This window comes from Lissotriton vulgaris, chromosome 2_1 (assembly GCF_964263255.1).
Source record: "Lissotriton vulgaris chromosome 2_1, aLisVul1.2, whole genome shotgun sequence".
In the NCBI taxonomy this organism is placed as follows: Eukaryota; Metazoa; Chordata; class Amphibia; order Caudata; family Salamandridae; genus Lissotriton; species Lissotriton vulgaris.
The window spans coordinates 1,958,528,501-1,958,555,735 of record NC_141687.1 but is presented as its reverse complement, the minus strand read 5'-3'; the positions used below and the strand labels follow the sequence as shown (position 1 = coordinate 1,958,555,735).

The 27,235-nt window shown below is 46.2% G+C and overlaps 1 protein-coding gene across 1 annotated transcript in view; it reads left to right on the top strand.

Annotated features, from left to right (window-relative positions):
- LOC147733551 (gonadotropin-releasing hormone II receptor-like) overlaps nucleotides 1-23,928 on the top strand; it is a 228,688-nt gene extending 204,760 nt beyond the window's left edge. Inside the window, exon 3 of the mRNA XM_086958981.1 lies at nucleotides 23,274-23,928. Coding sequence (XP_086815107.1) covers nucleotides 23,274-23,743 — 470 coding nt within the window. The 3' untranslated portion in view covers nucleotides 23,744-23,928. The remainder of the gene's footprint in view (nucleotides 1-23,273) is intronic.
- The last annotated feature ends 3,307 nt before the right edge of the window (nucleotides 23,929-27,235 follow it).

Here is a 27,235-nt window from a genome sequence, read left to right as displayed (position 1 = left end):
CATCAAAATCAGTCCCATACTCGCAATTTTTAGGAAACAACTGAAGACCTGGCTTTTTAATCAATAAGCCCTCCCCAGCGCTTCCTCGTCTGGAACCACAGTCCTTTGCGCCGAGACACCCTAGGGTATTTGTGCGCAATACAAATCACCCAAACATAAACATAAACATACCTTGGGCTGTGGGACCAGGTGCAGAAAGCCATCCCTGACCTCGGTGAAGGGGAAGCAGGAAAAAGGGGCAAAACCTCTGGGCCCATTGGTCCCACTTCCTGGAGCCCCCAGGGCAGAGTTCCTGGGTTGATGGGGAGCTTGGTTGGGGATGCTGGTGGCTGTTGGCACCCTGGGACTTGTGTTTTTCCCAGTGAAGTAAGGTGGCCCGGGAGTAGAGACGGGAGTACAACTCAAGGGGCGGAGTGGCCACACCCTATGGTGGACCCTGAGGGAAACAAATAGTATCCTACTGGGATCATGGGGCCTATAGCTCAGGGGGTACCACCGCAGTTTTGGGCCATCGTCCAAGCTCTTTCACCCTGAGCCAAGAAGTTTATCAAGTCGATGAGTAAACTGTGCTGGTTTTAGGCTGGGAGGTGGTCATTTTGGACATGGCCCTTGTTAGGGGAATTTCCCTAAAAAAATGTTTTGCTTTTTGTCCACATGGTCTTTGCCAACTCCCTTTTCTAGACCTTGGGACTCTGGGCACTTTTCCACTGTACTGCAGTGCAAAAATGTGTGTGCCATTCTACACATGTAAGGATAGTGTGCTTACTTGTTTGGGTTAGGTGCCATGCCTGTAAAAAGAAATACCACATATCGAGGGCAGATGTGACACTGGCTACTAGGTGTTTGCCACACTGATTGGGCCATCCACCTGAATAGGCTGCCAACATTTCTTATACTCAGGGTGGCTGGTCTCACTCCATAGCAAACCCTGAGGGTGCAGTTCTTTACCACCAAACTGAGGTAGATGAGTGGCCGGGTAGGTACCGCTGCATGTGCAGTGCACAGGTAAGGGTGAACGCCCCATGTGAGTTTTCCCTACCTAGGGGTCGGCTTTCCAGATGGGACATTTCTCTGATTATTTTGTTACGGTCTTAGGGCCTGGGGCACTTTCCCACTGTAACTGCAGTGTGAAAGTGTGCATGCCCTTACTACACACAAAGTGAAGGAAGTGATGCTCACCTGAGGTTTCTAAAATGTTGAATATGTCTGCCATGGCTGGCCCGTGGGTGCACACTAGCACCTATTATGTTTTGAGACCTGAGTCCAGCCTTCAATTACAGACTGGTGTGCACACTCTCACCGATGGTGATCTTAAATACGTGACCAGCCTGTCATTGCAGGCTGGTGTGCTCTTTGCACCAATGGTGCTCCTAAATACATGCCCAACCTGCCATTGCAGGCTTGTATGCGTGCTGCACCAATGGTGCTCCGAACCCCGTGTCCAGCCTGCAATTTCAGGCTGGTTGGCACTTTTCGAAGATGGTGCTCCTAACTACGTCATAAAAAATGGGGGAGTGGGGACAAGGAGCTGGATCTAGGTCCAATGACTCGTGGTCCTGAAAACTTGAATTATAACTCGTGGGAGTCACAGTTCCTCTAAGAGAGAAGTAGCGTAGGATGTGGGAGACTGGAGTCGTTCTCCAATTATAGTGTCTGGGGACAGTGTGTCTTTGTCTTGGTGCCCTCACACACCCGAAGGCTGTCATGCTTCATCATTGTTGAGAACAAAGAAGGCTCGGGTCCTAAAACCTCCTGGACTGGACCACTGTAAATACAAGAGAAAAGAGTGTGTCCAAAAGGACTAGTTTGCACACTTGAAAGAGAATACCCTAGAACATCAATTATAGGGTTATTATTGCTTTATTTAGCTTATTTTAAATTATTTAGATTAGCGAAGCAAATAAATAATTTTTCATGTCTTAGAAAAGAAACCTTCCATTTACAGACCACCACATTTATAAAAACACATTTAAACACAATGTTATATTCCACTTAAAAACGAGCAAATTTAAAGACAAAAATGACAAGTGAAACAAACTTAGACAATGTGGACACACTCTTTTCTCTTATGCTTCATCATTGGTCAGTGCTCCTCATTGGGCTAGTGCTGCAATGCCCTATGGGTCCCCCGAAGGGTCACTTTATCAGAGATCTTTTAAGTGATAAAGCCGTAAGGGTATGTGCGCGTTTGAGTGGCTGTGACTAGTAAATTTAATAGGGTATAGCCCCTCTTTCGTCAGTAAAAAACCCGAAGGTTGTGCTGCCTGTGGGTGACAATAGCCCTCAGTAGCTAGACCAGTGTCATACCAATAATGGGCATGTTGAAGATCAACATGTTTTCCGCAGCTCGTGGTCTCAGGAGGAGATCCCTTGCCCTTCTTCAGGACCAATGTAAAAGTGCAGTGAGTGCTAGTGTAGTGAAGTATTATCAGGTACGTATGCCTACAAGGGATTCATTCAGCTATAAATTCATATTAATTTCTGCATTCAAATGTTAACAAGCTCTGTCGAGTAGCTTATAATTAGATGTGTTCTAATATAGTTTCAGTTATTTCCACATGTACAAATCTTCAAAGAAATTTTTAAACACGGGTATATGTATTCAACAAATACATTTATATTGGCAAAATCATTTGCAAAGGGTACAAAAATAAGCATACAATTATTCAGTAAAAAACACAATGTACCTTGAAGTTTACAGTGTTTTTGATGTAACAACCATTTCTTAGTTACAACAGTGAGCACCTTTTCACAACAATCATAGGAAATGTGACTCACTACACAGACAACATGTCCTTCAATTCAATAGTACTGAGAAATAGGTGTGAAGGTCAATCTTTTGGTCTAATGTTGTGTGCAAAAGCCAGACCATCCTCAGGACATTAACTAGAATGATGAATGACCCTTCAGAAGTGATGTGGATAAATTTGACGCTGACTGTTCAGGCAGCGGTACGCTAGTTGAAACGATCCTCGCAGCTATATAAACTGATACATATTGTGTCTTGTGAATGCGCATGCGCACGTGCAAGATGTACAATGCCTTTTTTATTATTTTTGATTCCCTCGGGAGGGGGGATGGGGCGGAGCAGAGTGTAGTTCCACAGGGTTTTTTTTAAAACTCTGTGGAACTATGTGGAGCACAACTCTGCATACTCTGCCCAGGGATAGCTTTTTACTGATGACAGAGGAGCTATTTCCTATTAACTTTACTAGCCAGAACTCCGCCATCTTTTAACTACACACTAGGACACCACTGCCACTCGGACCTGCACACATCCTTTCGGCTTTATTACTTAAAAGATCTCCGATAAAGTGACCCTTCGGGGGACCAGTAGGGCATAGCAGCACCAGCCCAATGTGGAGCAGTGCCCAATGATGAAGCATGACATCCTTTGGGTGTGTGAGGACACCATGAGAAGGACACACTGTCCCCATAGAGTATAATTTGAGAACGACTCCATCCTCCCACTATCTACTCTACTTCTCTCTTAGGGGAACTGTGACTCCTACGAGCTACGCTCGTAACTACATGTCTGGCTTGCCATTGCAGGCTTACATTCACTATGTACTGATTGTGCTCTTAAAGACTTGTTCAGCCTGCCATTGCAGGCTGGTATGCACGTCACACCGATGGTGCTCTTAAATATATGTCCAGCCTGCCATTTCGCGCTGTTGCTTGCTTTGTCCCGATGGTGCTTTTAAAGACGTCTCCAGCCTCCCATTGTAGGCTGATACACACAATTGCACGTTTACTCAGACTGGCCTGCTTAAGTCACTAGACATCCTGACAGGACCTTTCACTCCCACCTGAGTACCCAAGGGTACATCGTAAGGGGTTAAACGAGTGGAAGTAAAAGGTAGGGCAGGTACGCTTGTGTCCCTGCCCAGATAGTGAGGAATACCCATGGGTGTTTTCACTACCTATGAGGTTTGCTCTTCCCATAGGCTAACATGGGGAAAGGGTTAAAGCACTTTAGGCTGCAATAGTGGACTGTAATGGAGCAGCCTCCGGATGTTTCATATCATTGGATGTGCAACGGAGACCCTTCGGCAGTGTTAAAGGTGGCTTTCTCATAGTTCGCATAGAAATGCCACTACTTGAATGTGGGCATTTATGGGCTCTAAATTCTTTGTGTGCCTTGGTGCTTGGCTTCAGTCTACGCTGGGGAAGCACATCAGAGCGTATGTATTTAGCTATGCAGCACATTAGCCTGGGTGCTGAAACATCTACTGTTCATTAACATGGAGGGAAAGTAAGCACCAAAATGCGTGACACAACAGGTATGGGAACACATGGAGAGAAATATTGTCTTTCAGTAGGAAATGATATAGTCCAAAACTCTGTTTTTAACTTTAAATCAGAGCCTTCGGTAGTCATATCACTGAAAATACAAGATTTGAAAAAAATGTATTGTCTAAGGGTGCTCGTGGAAGACGCTTACTATGGACTGGAATCTAAAGTGATTCTGGTATTTTACTGACCTCTGCTTGTCGTTTTCTGTCAAGAAAGTTAAATAGAGGCAGTTGCCAGACAAATAAAAAAAATAAAGTCCCTCAGCAGAAAGCACTTTTGGTATTTTACTGACCTCTACTGGTCGGTTTCTATCAAGACAGTTAAATAGAGGCACTTGAATAAGCAGAAAGCAAGTCTGGCATTTTACTGACCTCTACTGGTCGTATTCTATCGAGACAGTTAATTAGAGGCAGGTGAACAGAAAAAAAGTCCCTAAGCGTAAGCAGATAAGTCTGAGGGCTGAGCTCCTGAGCCCACAAAGTACATAGACATATAAGTATATATTAAGGTATATATAAAAGGTCTTGAATGCTCGACCTAAAAAGATAAAGCTTTTTATCAGTGACAACTTCAATGGACTGGTTCATGGCTTCTAAATTCTGTTTCACCTGTAAAAATCCATTCTATGTAGCCAGCAACTGGAAGATGATATAATTTGACTTGAGAGTGACAGGTTTCAAATGACCTGCACCGGGGTGAAGGTTTTCATCATATTGCGGAAGGAAAGTGCAGGTAGCTGGGCTGGAGGTGTCCTTTTCTAAAATGTAGAGTTTACAGGCCTCTGATTATGTTAGTACTGAATCAGTACCGACTCATCTCTGAGGAACGTAATGGATGCTTCCACTTCACTGCTAGCAAATGAAACAGAAAACGTTGTTTGTAAGAGGAGTGTCTGGGGAAAAGAGTGTGGAAAAGTGAGATGTATAATGTTCGTAATAACTCCCAAAATAAAACAATTTCACTTCTTTACAGGAGAACAATCTTGCCCGTTCTATCACAAAGGCTGCTCGGTTCATTTTTTATCTCAGGAGTTCTGTATTTTTGCACAAAGGTGATGAAAACTGAGGTCCTACTTCACAGACAGGATACTCTGTTAAAATGTGGTGGATATATCACTTGCCACATTATAAGAGCCGTAGGCTATTATGCACTTGCAATACTACATTTGTGATGGAGTATGCCATCCGCCAAACTCTAACAACTTCTAGACTGGATCTCATGTACATATGCAGTAAGTTGTAGTACAACATTTGAATTATTATTTAGATATGCTTTGACATAAACATCAAATATGTCCTGTCATATTATGAGTCACAAATGTTTAGAATACAGATGGGGTGTTGCACAGGTATGACGGCGTCACAGAGAGCTTAAAATGTATAAATTTGATTCCAGCACATTTTTACATTCACTGCCACTTTCACTCACATTAGATTAGAAGACCTCTCAAATCCAGGTTGATGAACCAGGGTGGATATGAGTTGCAGTGGATGACAGTTTTTAATGACTATGGGGCATATGTATCAACATCCAGATTTGCGAATCTCAAATAGCGATTTCTTTTAGAATTTGCTATTTGAGATTTGCAAATTGGTATGTATGTAGAAATTCGCATTTTTTTGCGCTTTCTTTAAATTCCCTAATTGCGATTAGCAAATTGCGAATCGCAATTAAGGAATAATTTCCCATTTATTTCTATGGGCCAGGAGCCCCATAGGAATGAATGTGAAGTTATTCTCAATTTGCGATTCGCAATTCGAGAATCGCAAATTGAGAATAATTTCAAGGGTGCAAGGGTTTCATAAGGACACCCTGATGCACCCCTGAAATTCACATGTATGTGCGCCACATGGCACCTTCACAAATGCAAAAAAGTGCTTTTGTGAAAGAAATCGCAAATTACCACCAACTTGAAGTTGGTAATAATTTGCGATTTCTTAATGAGAAATTGCACAACTTGGGTGCTTCATACATTGCAGTTAAGGAATCGCAAAATTTGCGATTCCTTAAATGCAATCGCAAAATAAGGAATCGTAATTTGCGATTCCTTATTTTGCACTCAAATTTGCTACATACATGCCATTTACCGAAAATGAGTTCGCAAACGCAGAAATTCTGCTAATTTTGGCGTTTGCGAACCTATTTGAGCTTCATACATATGGCCCTATGTAATTTAACATACTCATAATTTTCAGTCTGCCAACATTTGATACTGCATAAATCATGGGAGATAAAGCCTTCCCAAAGTGTTTTCTCTATGTATGTGTTCAAGACCTCTGACAAAAAACCTCATAGCCTCGCAGGGGCGGGTAAATGGCAAATGAAGTCTTGTTGCAGGCACTGCTATTTACATGTTTTAAGTACAGGGTCGCCCTTCAAGAAGATCAAATACGTTTGATAGCCTTCTCAATGCGCTTATGCAGAGCTATACATTTATGTGTAATGCACCCCAAAATGAGTTCAGATCTGCCACTGACCTAATGGTTAAAGCCGGGGTTCCTTCAATACGATGGTACTAGAATGCCATTGAGCAAATTAGTGGGCAATAGAATTACTTACAGCTCCTGATTTGCTAACGATGTTGATAGATGGAAACTACAATTCTCGCATTAAGTGAACGGGGCGGAGAAAGTTTGGGGCTGTCGGCATTTTGCAACAAAAAGGCACCAGGTTGTTAGGAATAGCATACTAAAGCCTTCTACCTTCTTTTGTGTCTCAGCTTTTTCAAACTGACAAACAGCAATTGTGAATACAATGCCCCTTAACTTCAGAGTATATACACAAGCTTTCATTATGGCGTAAATTTTGTTCATCTAAATAGACAGGCTCATGATTTTCAGACTGTAAGTATTATTTGTGTTGGCCACAGATGTGCAGGTTGCAGCTCATGATCTTTGAGATCACATGCTACTAGTTCTTTTACAGTCACAACATCTTCCATGCTGGCCATGTTTTATTTGTAAGGTTAGGTCTACCAAGCCTATCAAGGTGTTAATACCCCTTGAATGATAGCATCTTGTAGGTCATTCCGCGATCCACTTTGAAACATCACCAGGTGCAACACTTTTGATCAGTGAGTGATAATTGAAACCAAGGTATGGTTGCCTTGTTGTATTTGTAGTAATTCTACCCCTTAAACTATGACACGCACCTAAGCTTAAACACGGCCTTGAACTCTCAAAGGAATTACTCACAGTCTCATAGATTCTTTTTTGCACAGATTTGGATATGATCAGGCAAGTGAATTACTCCACAGATTGACTATCATAATTGTGACATTATGTTTATCATTAGAGAAGCATGTTGATTTCATCATGAAATGAAGAAGATGTGATTGAAATGGCAGACATGTTCGGGGTACTATGTGTTAAGGGTACACAGTAGCCAGGTACTCTATTGTAAGGGTATATAATAGCCACTGTTATGGAGTTTGGTGTATGGAGTCTGGAAGTCGATAGGGTTGAAGTGGAACTACTAAGTGATGTGTCAGCCACAGTGCAGCAAGTAGTTTTAGATGCTCTCTCACTTGACACTGAGCCAAATGGAATTTTCTTAAAAAAAGGAGTAATTCCCAGCAAAATAAAGGTATCTAAATAAACTTGAAGGGCTAGAATCTGTTCCTAATCCATCAATAATGGATTTCTGCAAGGAAAACGTAGTGATGGTGGAAACAAGCAGTAAAACAATCAAAAACATACAATTTGTTTGCATGAAATTCATGGTAATTTCTTTGTGGTGATTTCCTCTTAGACTACTTCATCTGTTTTTTCCTTGTAAGTAATAGAATGACAATGTATATTGGTAATATTTTTAGGGCAAGATTGGGAGTTAGGGTTAAGGGGCTAATGGTTAAGAGTATTGTTAGTGGGTTAAGGGTATTGTTTTAAGGGTTAGGGAAAAGGGTAAGGATAAGTGTTTGTTTGTTGAGGGTAAGTGATTAGAAGTAGAAGTAAAAGGAATAAGGGGTAACAGGATGGGTTACCTGCAAATAAATAAGGGGAGAGGATTGGGGTAAGGGGTTAAGGGTAACAGTTTAATTATAAGGGTGAGGGGTAAAGGTCAAGGCATAAAAGGTAAAGAGGAAAGGGGTTAAGCATAAGTTTAAGTGTAAGCGGTTATAGATGATGGGTAAAGATTGAAGAGCTAGTGGGATAAGGCCAAAATGTAAAGAATAAGGTTGAAAAGGTATAAGATTTAGCAATAAAGGGGTAAGGGATTAGGGGTAAGAGGTTAAGTGAAAGAGAATGGGTAAAGGGATCAAGAGAAAATGGTTAAAGATAAGGGTGTAAGGTGTTAAACGTATTGGGTAACAGTAAAGGATAACGTGTTAAGGGATTAGGGGCTAAAGATAAAATGTAAGGGATTAATGATGTTTATTTTTATGTTTATGTTTGGGCGATTTGTATAGCGCCCAAATACCCTGGGGTGTCTCGGCGCTTAAGGATTATAGATATTAGACAGGGAGACGCTCAGGATTATTGGTTGAACAGCCACGTTTTCAGTTGTTTCCTGAAGGAGATAAGGCTGGGACTGGTTTTAATGATGAGAGGGAGGGAGTTCCAGAGTCTGGCCGTGGAGACTACGAAGCACCTGTCTCCCCAGGTGGCTTTCTTGGTTCGTTGGACAGGTAGGAGGTATGCTGAGGAAGAACGTAGAGATCTGCAGGTTACGTATAGTCGGAAGACCTTTTTTAGGAACTGAGGGCCAGAGTTGTTGATGGCTTTGTAGGCGATACATAAGGCTTTGAATTTGGTGCGGCTTCTGATGGGCAGCCAGTGGAGATGGCGGATGAACGGGGTGATGGATTTGAACTTGAGGATACCGAGTAGGATTCTTGCCGCTGCGTTCTGCACCAACTGGAGTTTGTTCAGGACCTTTTCTTGGGCATTGAGAAGGAGGGCGTTGCAGTAGTCGGTTCTGGAAAAGATTAGTGAGGTGATCAGAGTTTTGCTGGCAGAGGGTGGATGTGAGGTTAAGATTAAAGATGAGGGGTTAAGAATAAGTGCTTAAGGGAAAGGGGTTAGGGGAACTAGTTAAAAGTGACAGGTTAAGAGAAAGGATAAATGATTATGGATTAGTGTAAGGGGTTAAGGGTACAGTGGTAAGTGTGAAAAGATAAGGGTGAAGGGGTAAGGGTAAAGGATTAAAGGTAAGGATTTAAGGGTAAGGGTTGAATTACAAAGGTAACAAAATTAGGGTAAGGGATTAAGAGTAAGAGTAAGAGATTAAAGTTAAGAGTAAGAGAGTAATAGTAATATGTATTCAGTGCGTGGGTTATAGGGTTGAGGATTTAAAGGGTGAGGGGGATGGAATAAGGGGTTTTGGGGGGCATTCATACAGTCATGAGTTAAACACTCTAACAATGAGATGGTGACAATGAAATTATAAAATGTTCTTTCCCAGAGAATAAGAAGGATATGGTAAATGAAGAAATAGCTGAAGAAGATGGTAAACAAAACAAACTATAGGAGATTGGATAGTATGTATCCAAAAATCACAGTGTAACTCAAAGGCTAAACAAGCATTGGAAATGCAATAGGTCTCGCATTAGAAAAGTTTCATCTATTGGTGTTGTGGAAATGTAATTATTTTTTGAGTTATGTTTATGTTTTTCCAATAATAAAAGTATAAATTTTGTTCTTTGAAATGGCAATAGTTATAAAAGTAGCAAATGTGACACCTATAGCATTAGTAAAGGTACATGTTTAGTTTTTCCCTGTCTTACATGTATTGATCTGACAATTCTCAATGGCATAGAATTTTTCTAAATAATGAATACTGACATAATATTTGTTGTAATTTATAATGGTACTAGATTTAACGTTTGTAATTTATCACTTGACTATTGACGGCAGAAAGGGGCGTCGAAAGATGGGAGGGGGAGTTGGTATCCTTGGTTTGCTTGCGCTGGACGGTAGGGGTCAGACATGGTGCGATTGGGGGTTGGTTCTGGGCAGTCGAGGTGCGGGTGTGGGGGATATGCGGGCAGCTGCAGTGCTTGTGGCGGCTTGAATGGTGGTGCAGTCTGAGAAGAGAGGGCTGCTGATACAGGTTGTGAGGTGGGAGGGTGGGGTGTCAGCCGCATGGGCCGCTCTGGAGCATAGCGTTGTAATATAGAACGTTACGGCCATTAAGGGGCTCCCGATGGCTCTGGGGATGGTGCAGTGCAAGGCGAGCAAGAGGTGGGCGAGGTAAAGGGGAGTGGGGGGATTGTGGCACCAACGCAGTGCCCTCTTGTGCAGGACGTGGGGGGGTTGGCAGGCATCCAGGGGGGAGAGAAAATAAATGATTAAATAAAGTTTTCCGTGTAGCAGAACAGGCGGGTTGCAGGCGGTGCTGAGATGGGGTGGGCGGAGATCGGAATTAAGTGAGGAGATGGACAGGGCAGCGGGGGCGACTCTAGGAGAGTCAAAGGGCTGCGTCTGGGTGGGGGCATGTGGTGTGTCCATTGGTGGGTGGTTGGAGTTGCAGTGCAGCGTTGGGAGGGGCAGTGCTAAGGGAGCAAGTTGGAGGGAGGCAAAGGGCGCCACGTGGGCACCAACACAGGGCAGCCAAGGTGGAAATGCACAACTCTCTGTGAAGTGTGTCAATGGTTTCATTGTACTGAACCACTGCTCCCTTATGTGGTGGGAAGAAACAAAATGAAATGTGAATGACACTTTAACATGCCATGGTTGACGATGCTGACGAAAAGCATATATTATGCGTTGGAAAACTGTTCAAGCTTGTGAGAAATGTAAAGCCATCTGTAGACGAGACCTAAAATAGCCTTTGTGGACAGAGATGATTTTAACAACTTTCGTTTTATATTGCGACTCCCTGTCCTCTTGAAGGTCTTAGAGAAACAAGCGTGCCCATTGAATCCAAGAAATACCTATTATGAAAACCTTCGGAATAACCTGTAATCTGAGATCATAACAGTTTTCAGTAAAGAGATGTGGGGGCAGCGGAACCCTTTGATGTAGCTCACGGCCTGGCGGCCGTGAAAGTGCAAGCAATTAGGGGGGAGGAGAAGTGAGGTACAGATGGCTGGCTTTCATGTGCATGCGCTTTTTAGGTCAATGCGCTTGCGCATTGAGCCTTGCTTTTCACGGGCACAGCATGAAATCGCCCGATGGTTAAGCTCTCGTTAAGCCCCAATATCTCTCGCAAGATCAATGCGCAAGCGCATTGACAGGCGAGACCTAAAAAGGAGTCTTACTCAAAATTGCTATCAGCGGATTCTTGATAGCAGACATTATTTTCCTGGCAGCAACTGGTTCTCAGTTGAAGTATAGCATGAGATGATATAATGATGCGGCTTTAAAGTATCTTGTCGAGTATTTTTCTGCATTGTGACCCCTTTGGAATCTCAAGACTGAACAATACCACATAAGAACAGCGGTCAGGGCATTTGGGAGTCCCTGCTGAGTAGGAGCCATCTCAAGGAGCTCCCGGTTTGGGGAGTACCTTTTGGTAGTTTATCCCCGTAAAAACTGCTCCTTCGGCTCTCTTCCGGCTCCAGGCCCCGGCCCTCCTGCCTGCTCGCCCGAAACCGAACTTTTGCTGAAGCTGACCGGGGAGCCCATCGCAGCACGGCAGATATACCTCACAACCATCCTACCTGCTGGGCGATCGCCGCGGTGGCTGGGGTCCTGTCTGCTTTTCTTGCCTTGCTTCTCTTAATCTGCCCAGATGCAGGATCCTCCCAGGTCTGTTTGCCGCTGATTGACCATTCCATAATACGGTGAACCCGCGACTGCCTGACGCTGTGGACCAGGGAGCCCACCATGGCACGGCAGATATACCTCACAGCCATCTTGCCTGCTGGACGATCACTGCAGTGGCTGGGGTGCTGCCTGCCTCTCTTGCCCTGCTCTTGCTCTGCCCAGACACCGGATCCTCCCAGGCTGTTTTTGCTGCTGAGGGACTTTCTGCAGTATGGCGAGCCCGAGACTGCCTGACGCTGTGGCCTCTGGGAACACTTGAAGTCTGGCCCGCAGAGTATCCCGATCTCGAAGCCTTCCTTCGTGGGATCCCTTATTACCCAGCTGAGCGGCCGCTGGCCCTTGGGACCTCCCTGTGACTCTGCGGAGTGGCCGACGAGTCGTTGCCAGCGTGATTCGATCTCCTGGATGTGGCTGGGGCCGCGCACTCTGTGACGGACTCCCCCGAGCTCTACAATCCCTGCCTGGAGCCCGGTGGAGCACCGCTTGAAGCCTGCATCACGCGGCGCCCCCCCCCCCCTTGCCCGCGCTTTCTCTGACTGACTCGGTGCGCGTTACAGATTCTCTTGAGGTGGGTGCGTTCAAGTTTAGTATTCCTTGCACTTCGAATGCTGATGAGGGCTGCCTGGACCCAAAATGGCGGCACCTCGCTATCTCCAGGATCTCTGAGTCCTGCAGCCCCTGCCTGGAGCCCGGTGGAGCATCTCTCAGCAGCCTCCACCCCTGCCAGCGCTTCCCCCGGCCAGCGCTTCCCGCAGATTGACTGGCGCTCACTCATGCTGGTCCAGAGATGGAGATTTTGGGATTATTATTATGCTCAAATAATGGCTGATGGTTGCCTGGAACTAAAATGGCGGCGCTTTGCCAGATCTCTGCTTTCCCTCATTACTGTGGTCGCACACTAGATTGGCGCTCAGTCTAACTAATGCCTATGTGATTGCGACTCATACCCAGGACCGGCCCAACTATCACTGCAATCGGCTTGCTGCCTTACTCTAAGATGGCGGCGCTACGTGGACATTGTAATGGCCTCCCTATGCCTGACCTTAAAATGGCGGCATAGTAAATCCACATGACTACCCACACTCTGGCTAGCTTTGAAATCGTCAACGCACTAACAGCTTCCCAAGCCCAGCCAGTTGCTGAAGCCATAACCTGACTCCGAGCCCCATAAACCCGTCTTCCTATCGCCTTTGCTGCACTGCTCTGGGGCAGGACCCCAACACCCCCTGTGGTCCGGCGAGCTCCGACGCCACTCCCTATTGCCTTCGCTGCACTGCTCTGGAACAGCCTCCAACCAGTCCCTCTTGGGCTCCCAACACAGATCATCCCATCCCCCTTCACACGGCTCCTGACCGTACCAGGAGAATCATCATTCCTGCACCTCTGATCTCCTCCCCTTCAGCACCCCACTCTAACTGTGAGCCTGATACACCTCCATCCAGCTGCGACACAGATCGAACCTGCCCACCCAGCCCACAAACCACCTCTCTAAGAGTCTCTACCACCGCCCCTCCCGACATCGCTAACTCATCTCCTAGCCTTGCCAATAGATTTCTCTCCAGACCTTTGGTCCACTCTCTGCCAGTCCCACACGCTGACCATGTCAGGGTGCACTCCGCAGGGTCCAATTGCAGCAATGTAGGCTCCACCTCCTGACCTCACCAACACCCTGATATATAAATACACAGGGTGTTAGAGTGATCGGGCGAGGGAAATAAAGAAAACAGGGAGGGACGGGATGGAACAGCAGGGAAGGGATAGCTGAAAGAGAAAACACATCGGGTTATACTACATGTAGGAAATACTACTCTCATTTCATTCTCGCTAATGTCTCTCTATTCACCTGGCTCAGGTCCTCCAAAAGTGCCCTCCTGATGCTGTAGGTAGATTTATATATAACTGAACACGTTCCTGATCCCTAATGATAGAAAAGACAGGTTATTCCTCAGACCCATACGTATTTGTGAAATACTTCATTAGGAACAAATCAGTGGGAAAAAACATACCCCCTAGTATTAATATTCATACTGAAATGATGCTCCTTAGAAAACTGTTCCCAGAAAAAAGAGAAATCCTTCTCCTTGTCCCTTCTAAATTGACATATATCCAAAGTCATCAGAAAAGGGTTCCATTACCCGATCTGAAGGTAACAAAGTAACAGTTAAACAAATGGTAAGATGTAGCCTCCTACTACTATCTTCCGTTGTATTAGTTCAGCGCATATATCCTTTTGCATTCAGAAACAAACGTACTTTAACACCAGTCTCCAAATCCGGAAAAGTGTAGAGCCATCCACTACTTCCCGCTTTGGCACTTGCAATGAAACCTCCAACTCCCCCCAGCTAATGTGGGATTTCGTAACGGTAGCGCGTAGCAATGCCACTGCGCTCCGCTCACGAGGCAAACAAAAATGAAGACCCGTCGTGGCCGTAGAAAGACCCACGACGGTATATTTTAACTAAAGTTCAGCACAAGTCAGAAGGCGTTTTACTCACGCTTCGGACGTCTGGAAATCCTGCGCACACTCCTTAAGAAGCTAGCTATCAGCCAGCTCACCAGCCGACCATTGAGACGAAGAGTATCGACCCGGAAGCAAGGGGCCAAGAGGAAAGGCACTAGGCAAGCACATGGCTCGGAAAACCGAGCTGAATCAGCACGTAACCAAGGAATCTCCTAAAAGGACAGTTACACAGCAAGAAATCATCCACCAACGCAGGAACTCAGAAAACCGGAAATGAACCAAAAAGACGCACAAAGTCTCCTGGTCCCGCCCTTATTTATACCCCAGAAACACACACCGGAATAATGGAACATGTAGTTCAACCAATTAGGTAGTTGCGGCTACGTGATCCTGACAGACCATGAGACAGGTCAGTTGCCGGAAACCCACGATACACCCGTTACTAGGACTCTAGATCTACTACCTTCCCGCCCCCTAATGCCTCCCCTTTACAGTGAGTCCGAAAGTACCGTCCCAGAGCCACTGCCGCCCTGCCCGCTAACGTCTCCCTCCTATAGGGATTTCGAAACACTGCACTCCAGAGAGGCCAAATTAACTCAGAGTGTCCACCTCTTCATACTAGATCTTATGAGCCTCCTTCACCTCGCTGAACTCTCCCTCGCCAACATCAAAACCCAGCAGAACTACACCCCCTCACACCACAGAGGTCCCCAAGCACCCTCTACCACGACCCGTGAGACACCTTTGCCCTCGCAGGAACACCCCTAGTCCGCTAGACCTCACTGAAGAGGAAATCATTGCCATCTTCAGTGTCTACAACCCTGACCCAACCACCCTTTGCCCACTAGGCATGAGAGCCGAACATGCCATCCGCTCAGTTTCTATCAACACTAACAGACCGGCTACTTTCCGCAACAGAAGTGTGGTCAAGAGCAACCTAGCGCCTGTACACTTATCCATCCTGACTCACAACATTCCCTCAGATTCCTCTCTGTGTGGCCTTTTAATCAACTGCCGATCGGCGTTTAAGCACGCCTTTGACATTGCTGCACTCATCCTGAACAAAACTTCGACTTAGCTATTCTAACAGAATCATGGCTCAACCATTCCTCATTTCTTGCCTGGACCTCTTAGTACCTCCCGGCTATAACACTGCCAGGCTGGAAAGGCAATCTAGCAAGAAAGGAGAGGACATCGCCTGCATCTACCATTCTAACCTCAGTGTCACTGAACATCTGGCTGATTCCACCGACTCTTGCGAATACCTCGCACTCTCCATTTATAGCAACTCTGCCCTATTGTGCAACCTACACATCATCTAGCATCTCCCTGGCACGAACGACTTCTTCACTGACCACCTCATGGAACTTATTACTACTAAGTTCTCCTCCAATTCCAATGATATCTTCCTGGGTGATTTCAACCTCCATTAGAATGACCCCAAGAACCCTCATGTCAATGCCATCAAAGACCTCCTATCCGATCAAGCCCTGACCCAAGCCTGCTCTCTTCCAACACACTTAAAGGGGCCATCCTTGACTGGATCATCTCCAACAAGGAATCATCAGTCAATCTTATCTCTATAGACCCGTGCAACTGGTCTGACCACCACGCCATAGCATTCCTGCTACCTGGCACCCACAAGATAAGGGCTCCTCAACCGGTGATTCCCAAAAGCTGGATTAGAGACACTAGAAACCGGGACCACAATGAACTGGAGGCTCGCTGCAAGTCTGACCTCCCCCACTCGTATTGCTCAATGGTCAATGACCTCAATAACCACTACTCTGCAACTATCTCGAACATTATGGATGACCTAGCCCCACTAAAGCTAAAAAGAACCCAAACCAAAGATAGGAGCCCCTGGTTCACTGGACCGCTCAACAATGAGAGGAGATGCCTCTGCCATTCCGAAAGAATCTGGAGACAGGACCCCTCGGCCGCACATCTAAAACTTCTCCGCCAGACCAGAAACGCCTACAACAAGAACATCCTGAACTCAAAAAAATAATTTTTCAGATTCGAACTTGAGAACGCCAAGAACAGACCTCGTAAGCTCTTCGACCTGGTCAAACACCAATCCAATAAACTGGTCAAAACCTCGAAAGAAACCCCCAAGGCTTTGGAATTTTCATCCTTCTTCGCGGACAAAGGCGCAGCCTTAGAAGATGAACTTAGTGCCGCCACATACTCTCTATCCCTTCCTGGCCTGCCCACTCCTCCCCCTGCAATGCCCCCACAGTCTTCACCAAAAAATCAAGCACTTTGGACTGACTTCAAGCTCTATGACGAAGACTCCATTTCTAAAATCTTATTGTCCCTAAACCCGAATAACCATTTCAAGGACCCGCTACCCTCCAACTGCCTAGCGGTTGTCGTCAAATCCATTATTCCTATCTGGACCGCAATAATTAATGCCTCGCTCCAGCAGGGTTCCATTCCTGACTCTCTGAAAGCGGGCCAAGTCCTGCCCATTTTGAAAAAAACATCGCTGGATCCAGCCATCCCCGACAATTTCAGACCATTCTCCAACATCCCCCTCCTAGCCAAAGTGTTGGAGAAAGGTGTACAACAGCAACTAAGTCAGCACATCAACTACTTCCACCTTCTTGATGACTTCCAATCTGGTTTCAGACCTGGGCACAGCACTGAAACGACCATGCTCCACATCGTTGATGATGCCCTCCAAGCCCTGGACTAAGGGAAAATGTGCCTGCTAATCCTCTTAGATCTATCCTCTGCCTTCGACGTGGTCAACCACGAAAAACTAATCGAACGCCTCAAACTGAGGATGGGTTTGGATGGCTCTGTTCTAGAATGGTTCAAATCCTTCCTCCAAAACCGATTGCAGCGATTCCTAATCAACGGCAACGTATCCGCTCCCTCTCCGGTCAAGGTCGGAGATCCTCAAGGATCAACCCTGTCCCCTTCAACCTTTACCTTGAACCACTTGCCGAAGTACTACGCACAGCAAATATCTCCTACCATATGTATGCTGATGACACTCAGCTCTACATCAAAGCCTCCTCTCTCTCTCTCGAGGATATTCTCTCCCTGAACGAGGCCCTGAAATCAACCGTCCATTAGCTCACCTCCAATCAACTTAAACTTAACGCCAAGAAAACAGAATTTCTCCTAATTTTCCCTCCAAAAACCAATCCCAAGTTGCAGTTATGGATCAAGGCTATCACAGCCTTAGATTGCCCACCGACCGTCATGAACTGGGTGGTCTCCACCACCTCCACCCAGTACCTCCTCACCGCTACTCATAATAGTTTACAGGCGGTTATTTCCTGTCTCCAGCTCCTGCGATGTCCCCTGTGGTTATCCCTCTGGTTCAGCCTTCGGTTTCTTCAGTAATGCCACTAGAGCTTCCCTTACTCTAGCTGATTCTAGCGATTTCGCATTTCCAGTATTTCTGGCTATTCATAGCATTACTGCCCTCTCACAGTCTGCCCACGGCATGAACTCCCTCTTCTTTGGGGGCGCCCGCGCCTTACAGTGGCTTGTGATACCTCTTTCTGCCAGTATAAGACCCAGATCCTGAAACTTACATGTCATTTTATTTTAGAGGTGTAGGGGAACCAGTGTAAAAGACAGTATACCGGTGTTGCGGTCACTTCCCTCTCTATCACCTCTGCCAGTACTGTGGCCACCGCACCCCAGAAGTTTCCTATTTTCGGACAAATATAGAACATATGGAGAAATTCCATCCCCTCCTCATTAAAATGGGGGCAAACTGCAGTTCTTATATTAAAATATCTATTGATCCGTCCTGGCGTGAGGTATGCTCTATGAAGGACATAGAAATGAACAAGTTGAAATCTAGAGTTTCTGGTGCCCTTGCTAGCTCGTTCTACCAGATCCCCCCATGTTTTTTCATCTATGGGTTCCCCTAAGTCCTCTTCCCATCTCTGTTGCAGATCACTAAGGGCTGGGAGTGTAGCATGACTGAGACGTCTGTATAGGTAGGTGACCTCTTTATATGTCCCAGCGGCAGACACTACAGATTGACACCCCTTTGACAGGGGCGGTTCGGAGAGTCCCCCTCCCCACAGCTTGCGTATCGCCGCAATGAGGACAGTGTGTAGCAGAAAGTCTCCCCTGGGTATATCATATCTCTCCCTAAAATCATTAAAGGGTAGCAAGGCTCCCCTCTCATACAGCATTCCAACAGTGGTCACCCCTGCCTCTATCCAGTCCTCTAGTCCTCTCCAGTCCCCCCCATGTGACAGTGCCATACAAATAGTCAGCTGGATATCTGGGGCACAGGGATGTTTGGTTTTGGATCTCTGCAGGCTTCTGGTCCAATATTTGCAAATCACTTTTAATTCAGTGATAGTGTCTCATCCCTTATTAGGGAGGCGCAACACCACTCGTGAGAGAAGATTCAGGCTTGGTGTGGAAGTATCTTGTGGCGCTGCCCCTCGTACCCAGCTTGCTACCTGTTTCGTGAGCGATTGCAGCTGTCCAGCTGTGTAATAATATTCAAAGTCTGCCACTGCTAATCCCCCCACCATTTTTGGTCTCATTAGCATTGTGAGCGCCAATCTACGTCTCCACGTTCCCCATAAAACTGATTTAATCAGTGTTTGGAGATGCAGAAACATAACCGCTGGGATCCAGACTGGGAGCACCCCGAAAAAGTATAGAAGCCTTGGCAAAGTCACCATCTTCAGTAGTGCTACATTGCCTGCCACTGATAAGGGAAGGGTCCCCCGGAAATCAATACATGCCTCTAGCATGTCCACCTGGTCCTAATAGATCTGGACCCCAGGAACGGAAGACATCAATTTCCCCATAACATTTTTTCCCCAGCCTGTGGCTGGAGAAGAGGCACAATTTCCTCCAATTTACCTTAAGACTCACCACCCTCCCCAGTGCCACCAGCAATTCCCTGGCACCTTTAAGGTCTTCTCCCATGTTCATAAGGAATAATAATAAATCATCAGCGTACAGTGCTTTGTGATGAAGTCAGGCCAACACCTCCAGGCCATGGAAGGCAGACTCCTCCCGAGCTCTAGCGGCAGGGGCTCCATGGCCAGGGCAAACAGAAGGGGCGAAAGCAGGAACCCCTGCTGTGTTCCCCTGTCTACCCCTGCAGCTGTCTGATATAAGTTCACGAGTACTAACCCTGGCCTTAGAATCCACGTAGAGTAAGGTTATCCATGCCACAAACTCAGATCCCAATCCAAACCTTCACATCACCCGAACTGGTACATCTACTACAAAGATGGCAGCTTCTTCCTTGCAATAGGAGTCTGCTTCAAGTAGTCGCAGTAGTCTCTGGACGTTCATTGCCGTGTTCCTGGATGGTATAAACCCTGCTCGATCTTGCTGGATGAGGTCTGACATATGCAGCAGGAGACGCATGGCTAGTATCTTGCTCAGGATTTTATAATCCAAATTGAGCATAGATAGTGGTCTGTACACTGTTTTATCAGACGCCTGCTTCCCTGGTTTGAACAGCGGGACAATCATTGCCTCTCTGAAGGACCCTGGTAATTTCCCAATCTGCTTTGCTTGGTTATACATCTCCACTAAGCGGGGAGAGCCAAGAGTTCGACATACGTGGAGTTAAACTCAACTGGGAGCCCGTCCGTCCCAGGCATTTTGTTTCTGGCCATAGCTTTAATGGCACTCCTCACCTCCCAAGCTCTATCTCCCTCCCTAGTGCTTCCGCCTCTTCCCCTTGTACTGTTGGCTATTCAATATTTCCCAATCATTTATCTCTGCATCCGTGGGGGACACCTTGCTTTTATATAAGTCAGTATAATATCCACAGAACATGCTGGTGATTTCCTGCTGTTGATATCTGATCCCTCTCTGCTGGTCTGTATTTGGCCTTTACACACTACCAATCATCACATCTTTCCCATCAAGCTTGCCCATTAAGACTATGTATCGCCCCTTTGGGTCAATTATTTGCTTAGTGCAATGTAATGGGACACCTGCTATCACCCACCCCAGCCCTAAAACCTAAAAATACCCCTGTACCTCAAAACCCAAACCCAGCCCTAAAACCTAAAAATACCCCTGTACCCCAAAACACAAACCCAGCCCTAAAACCTAAAAATACCCCTGTACCCCAAAACCCAAACCCAGCCCTAAAACCTAAAAATACCCCTGTACCCCAAAACCCAAACCCAGCCCTAAAACCTAAAAATACCCCTGTACCCCAAAACCCAAACCCAGCCCTAAAACCTAAAAATACCCCTGTACCCCAAAACCCAAACCCAGCCCTAAAACCTAAAAATACCCCTGTACCCCAAAACCCAAACCCAGCCCTAAAACCTAAAAATACCCCTGTACCTCAAAACCCAAACCCAGCCCTAAAACCTAAAAATACCCCTGTACCCCAAAACCCAAACCCAGCCCTAAAACCTAAAGATACCCCTGTACCCCATAACAAAATACCACTAATAAATGTTTTAAAAAAAAGATAAACTTACCTATAATTATACTTACGTTGTAATGGTATGCGTTGTAATAGTATCTGCGTTGTAGTGTATTGCGTTGTAAAGGTTTCCGTTGTAAAATGACCTGCGTTGTAAAAAATCTGTGGTAATGGTATGCGTTGTAAAAAATCTGTGGTAACAGTTACATACCGATAGGAGCATCCTTCACCAGCTCTGTACTGTCCTCGTCTTCATCTGTCTGGGCAATTCCCCCTACCATGATAAGGGTGCAGTGCCCAATTCGTTTTGGTACTTTCCTCATATTCACAAATGGGGGGGGTAGGCCATGGTCCCTCACTGCTCCCCGTTCCCTTCTCCTCGCTGAGGCACAACACCCAGTGGCTCACGCTGTCGAAACGTGATTACTGGACTCGCTGCGCTCACTCAGCCAACCTTCAACCACTAACCTTAGTGCCCTGGAATAATCTTTGTTGTAGGGAGCTTCTCAGAATGCCTGGCGGCTCAGGGCGGAACTACAGGCCACCTATCCGTGATCGCCGTATCTCCAGCCGTTGGCGCTCAGAGTGCTCCATGGGCCCTCCACGGCCTAATCTACCTGATTCTACTCCACCAGCCGTCACCTGGCCTTGGGCTGGTATGGCATCTGCAGGGGACTCCTCTATCTTCCTTGTACCCGGACTGCCCTATGTGCTCACAGGGGGCCCTCTCTCCACACCCCCCTTTCACTGCCCCATGTACTTGAAGCCTGCAGAGACAGTCACAGGGCTCAGAGTGCTGTCCTCTGGTGCCCCTTCAATCGGTGCCCCCGCCGTACAGAGGGTGCTCCTTCAGCCCGCCGTCCATGCTATGATTCCCTAGGGTCCTCTTCTCACTCCTGCATCAATGATCCAGGTGCTGAGCTGCCCCCACTGTGGCTCCTGCAGGCTTCTCTCCGCCGATCTCCTGGCGGTCATGGGACGTTTGCAGCCGGGCAGTCCACCTTCTATTTGTGCCTTTTTCTGTTGTGTGCGCTTTACCTACCGCTCTCGACTCCACCACTGCTTGCCTGTCAGGCGAGGCGTCTCTGCCGCCTCACCAGTCAGGTGCTGCGCTCCTTACAGCCCATTCAGTTCTCCCTACGTGGACTGTCTAGTCACTGCTGTTTCAGGGCTCAAGGCCGTCATTGCCCCATCTGCAGCGCTTCTCCGTCTGGGGCCGCTCCGCAGCAATTCATTCCAGCTGCAGTCTTATAGGCACTTCCTGCTCCTAATGGCTGCGGGAGGACCCGGAGCCCCCTTGGCGGCCACCACTCGAGAGCGCAGTTGTGCTAGCCTTCCCCTGCAGCCTACCTTATTTTCTGGAGTCGCGCCGTCGCCTCGGCCCCTTGTAGCCATGCCTCCGGTATCAGGGCCTCTCTCCTCCACCTCCATGCCCCACCTGCACCGCTCTGTCAGGCACAACAGGTATTTCCAGAATCGGCGGCTGGTCTCCTGGGGTGGAGCCACTGGTCACCAGTCTCCTGCACTGCTCAGCTAGTAACTGATCAGCTTCAGCATTCGGTTGTTGGGTGGACGCCATTTTGTTCACGGCGTCTCGTGTCTGTATTTCGCTAATCCTGGCTTGTCCACAGAACATGGCCTTTCGGATTTGGTGGGGAAAGGCTCCGGGATGTCTCCCCCACCGCTCCTGTCAGTTTTGAGTGGGACTGGGGCACAGGATTTTGCTGTATGGGGGATTCTCGGGGCAGAGCTCTTCAGCCCGCTTCCAGCTACATCAACGTCTAACCATGACCCCCCCCCCCCCGGTGTATATCTATCCATGGAAACATTTTGGCAAAATGGGCACGCTCGACATCCGAAAATGAATCGAAGGCAAATATTCAATAACTTTGGGGGTTAATGTTACACAAACAAATTCTCGTGCTTCCCAACCAGGTGGAAGAAAAAATGTGAAGGTGGTGTCTAAGGTGTGGGGCATGGTGGAAGTCAGGTCCGTGTCTTGATGAGTAATTTTGGTAATGTCTATGGTAAAAACGCTCTGCTTTAAGATTTAAGTAAACAGATTGTTTTTCCTAAAATTAACGTGAACTTGCACACCATGCAAATCCAAAACAGCTTTAAGGTGCAAAACTATTGTTACAGGTAAGTAACTTTTTTTTAAGATATCACTTTTATAATGGATTTGAGAACAGATGACATTTCAGTAAAAATATACATTTTATTGAATGGGCAAGAGTTGTCTATTCAATAACCCATGTAATAAAAGTTGCATTATATTACTTAAATGAAAAGAAAAAGCACTGATATTCTTGTCTATTCAGTATTGATTGAATCTTAGCCATTAATAACATGTAAATGGTTTATTTGTGGTGTGTTGAGACTACAGTTTCTTTTTTTACCTGTCTTTCAGTTTCCTCAAAGGAGGTTTATCTCCGTCGTTCGAAGAATAATATCCCAAAGGCTCGGATGAGGACCTTGAAGATGAGCATTGTGATTGTGAGCTCCTTCATCATCTGTTGGACCCCCTACTATCTGCTGGGCCTCTGGTACTGGTTCTATCCAGACACCATGGAGGGGAAGGTCTCACAGTCCTTAACCCACATTCTGTTCATTTTCGGACTTTTCAATGCATGCCTGGACCCCATCACCTACGGCCTGTTTACAATCCACTTCCGCAAGGGTCTGCAGCGGTATTGTGGCAGGGCCAAAATGAACTCCAAACATGACATTCCTTCATCGGTGACAGGATCCTTCCGCTGTTCAATGTCCTCCTTTCGAAATAAGCGGTCCACAGTTCTGACACACGAATTGCCTTCAATCAATGGCACCCAAAACTACCTTCAGGTCAGGACAAATGGTTTTAGCAGTAGTTGCGTGTAAGAACATGTCATTTGGTGACTTGTCTAAATCATCAATTCTGACTGAAAGGAAAGCTCACAAATGCACTGGTGGTACTTTCATGGGTCACAATTTAACCTCGACTGCCAACACAGTTCTGGAGACTGAGGACTCCAGCTTTGATATGAATCAACATACAATTATCCTCGTAAGATGAACACTGCTGGAGCTTGTGCAAATAATCGATGTCCTTGCAGACTGCACCGGTTGTAAACTATGTTGTGAAGATGCAGACTCTATGATATTTGATTTTATGTGTTTACGCACGGACTATCGCTGCAAATCCAAGATAACGTGCCATCGAGCCAGTCAACATCTGGTCCTCCAGTGGATGCACAGAAGCCAAACAGTGCCAACAAACAAAAACTCAGATAAATTTGCAAAGGCTGAAGGCTATGGCTGAGTGTATTTTTGTATTTGAGTTTTGTTTGGGCCCTTATATTCTTTTATTTCCCCTAAGATGACCTTGCTGTACTCTATTCCCTTTGCTTCTGTTAAGTACTGTTATAGTTCACTAAAACTGTTTGCATTCCACCCAGAAATTGTTGTTTCTATTATTTGTGACAATTAGCTTAGAAAAGGTAAGACTGGAAGTACTGTTGAGCAGTTTTGAGTTAAGGGAGGTGGCCCTACCAGACTGCAAGTGGAGTGCGAGCCCCTGAAGTTCAGTGCTGTGTTAACGTGAATTATGTTTCTCTACATTGTGAAACTGCCACAATGAGAAAAACAGAGACAAAGGAGAACTAATCAGACATTTTATAAGACTGTAAGATTTTACTAACAGGAATACCTTTGCAAAAAAAAAATGAGATGCATTGTATGTGCAGCATTATTGAGAATTCAAAAGCTCAGGAGCTGTATAACATTAAGTGCCCCTTATTATTATTATTATTATATAAAATTTGTAACGCGCGCAGTTACCCAGGGGCATCCCGGCGCAACATGCATGTGCATCTGCTTTCTGCAATCCTAGGGCATTTTGATATGACAGATCGTGCTCCAAACATTTGCACAGTCCCATCCTTAATGCAGATCGTGCTAGTGCTGCATGTGCACAGGTGCCATCACAAGGGAGTGTTCCCTCATTTGAATTGGGTCATGGCTCCATGCACAAGAAGAAACACTTTGCTTTTGCACCCAAACAGTATTACAGGTGAGAGTGCAAAGGCAAAGGAACTGTCAGAAAATGTATTGGCTGTGCACCCCTTAAATGGCGGCTAGCTAGATTCATGAATCCCCTCATGTTTAGTGTAATAGGGTGCACTCTTCCGGTCTGCTACCGGTGCACCCATTTAAGAGTGTGCGGGCAGCAGAGTGAGACAGTGCAGCCTATACATAATGAAGGATCTGGTAGTTATTTTCTATGACATGACCAAAAACATAATACAATATTGTGATACATTCAGTTGTTGATTGAGTGGGTTGTTAAACCTGCTCATGCAATAGCCACAATCCCTTTCATAGTGAACCACAAATGTCACTAAATTAACCTGTGCTTAGCCTTCTGGTAGCTTAGCATGAAAACAGTGAGACTTAACTTAGAGTCAAAGTCTAACGTATTTATGCAGCACACAAACATTAATCAAGTGAAAATACAGCACAAGAAAAATTCCACACCAATTTTGGAATATAGAGTATACCTTAGTAAATTATTTGACACCTAAACAAAAAAATTACAATTAGTAGAACCAGAGTTATACATTTGTATAGTTCAAGGTAAGAACTAGCACCTATAAGATCAAAGAGCAAACTGCAGACATTTAATCACTCGAGACAGGTCAATGTTGAAAATATGGCTGACCGCGAAGTAGCGTGGTCGGATACAAAAAGTGGATTGGGCATTATCAGCTTTTACCTTTGGACTAAGAAGAAATTTCAGGAAAAAGGCTCTGAGAAGGTGACCATCAGCGAAGCAAGGCTGAAGTTTGTGTCCATGGAGGAGACGTCGGGGAGGCACTGGATGAAGTTGCAGTGAAGATTACTACATTCAGACTTGGGCCCTGATTAAGAGTCTTGTGGTCTGCGGCCACCACCGCACCAGCAGTCCAATGGCCCCATTATGAGTTGGGCCGTCGGAATTTGGGCAGTAAGACTTACCTGGGACAGCCAACGCCACCATGGAATTTCCTGAGGCTGCTGTATGATTGGCGTGATTACCGTGATCCCGCAAAGCATATTACGAGGTTACTCTCCACCACGGTTTTCATGGCAGTTCCAACACCATGAAAACTGTGCAGGAGATGAAATGAAGGGGACCTAAAGGGCCCCCTGTGCCTCATCCGCAAGTGGAGGCAGGCAGGGGGCATAACATGTGCCCCCCTGTGTGCATGCAGACCAGTTCCTGCATGTCATGGTCTTTAAATTCCATGCCATGCAGGAAAATGTTGTAGTGTTCCCATTGCAGTGCCTTTTTCTAAGGCACCGCAATGGGTTTCGTCGTTCGTCCTGTCAAGATTTTATTTATTTATTTATTTATTTTGGCGATTTTTAGAGCGCGCAAATACCCGAGGGTGTCTCGGCGCTGTGTCACAGAACTCTCCTCGGAGAAGGGGGACTAGGCATGGAACAACCATGTTTTCAGATTTTTTCTGAAACTGAGCAGAGTTGGTGCACACTTAATGTGGAGAGGGAGAGTGTTCCACAGTCTAGCTGTGGCAACGGTGAAGCGTTTGTCTCCCCAGTTGGCCCTTCTTGTGCGGGGGACTGTTAGCAGATGGGCCGAGGATGAACGCAGTGTTCTTTGCTGTTCGAGCGGGCGAAAGGCTTGTTTTAGGAATAGGGGGCCATGGTTGTGGGTCGCTTTGTAAGCTATGCACAAGGCTTTACATTTGATGCGGCTCCTTACCGGCAGCCAATGCAGCTGTTGGATGTAGGGGGAGACAGATGCAAATTTGGGAATGTGTAGCAGGGTCCTAGCTGCTGCATTCTGTACCGTCTGTAGTTTGTTGAGGACCTTTTGTTGTGCATTTAGAAGCAAGGCATTACAATAGTCGGTTTTGGAAAAGACTAGCGTGCTGACTAAAGTTTTGCCTGCGGAAGATGGTAGGTACGGGATGAGTTTTTTGATTTTTTTTAAGGTGTGAAAGGCGGATGAGACCACTGAGTTTGCGTGCTGCTGGAAGGAAAGTTTGTTGTCAAAGATGACCCCCAGGTTTCGTACCTTGACTACTGGTTCTGGAGGTTGTCCCATTTGTTGGGGCCACCATTGTGGAGACCAGATTGGTTGTAGTCTCCCGAATGTCATCACTTCTGTTTTATCAGAATTTAGCTTGAGGCAGTTTGATGACATCCAGGAGCTTATTGCTTTCATGCCAGATTGGAAGTTTGACGCTACTGTTTGGCCATCATCAAATACGGACAACACCAGTTGTGTGTCGTCTGCGTATGTGGTGAGAGAAATCCCCTGGGATTTGATGACCCTCGCTAAGTCAGACACATATATATTGAATAGTGTCGGGCTTAGCGAGGATCCCT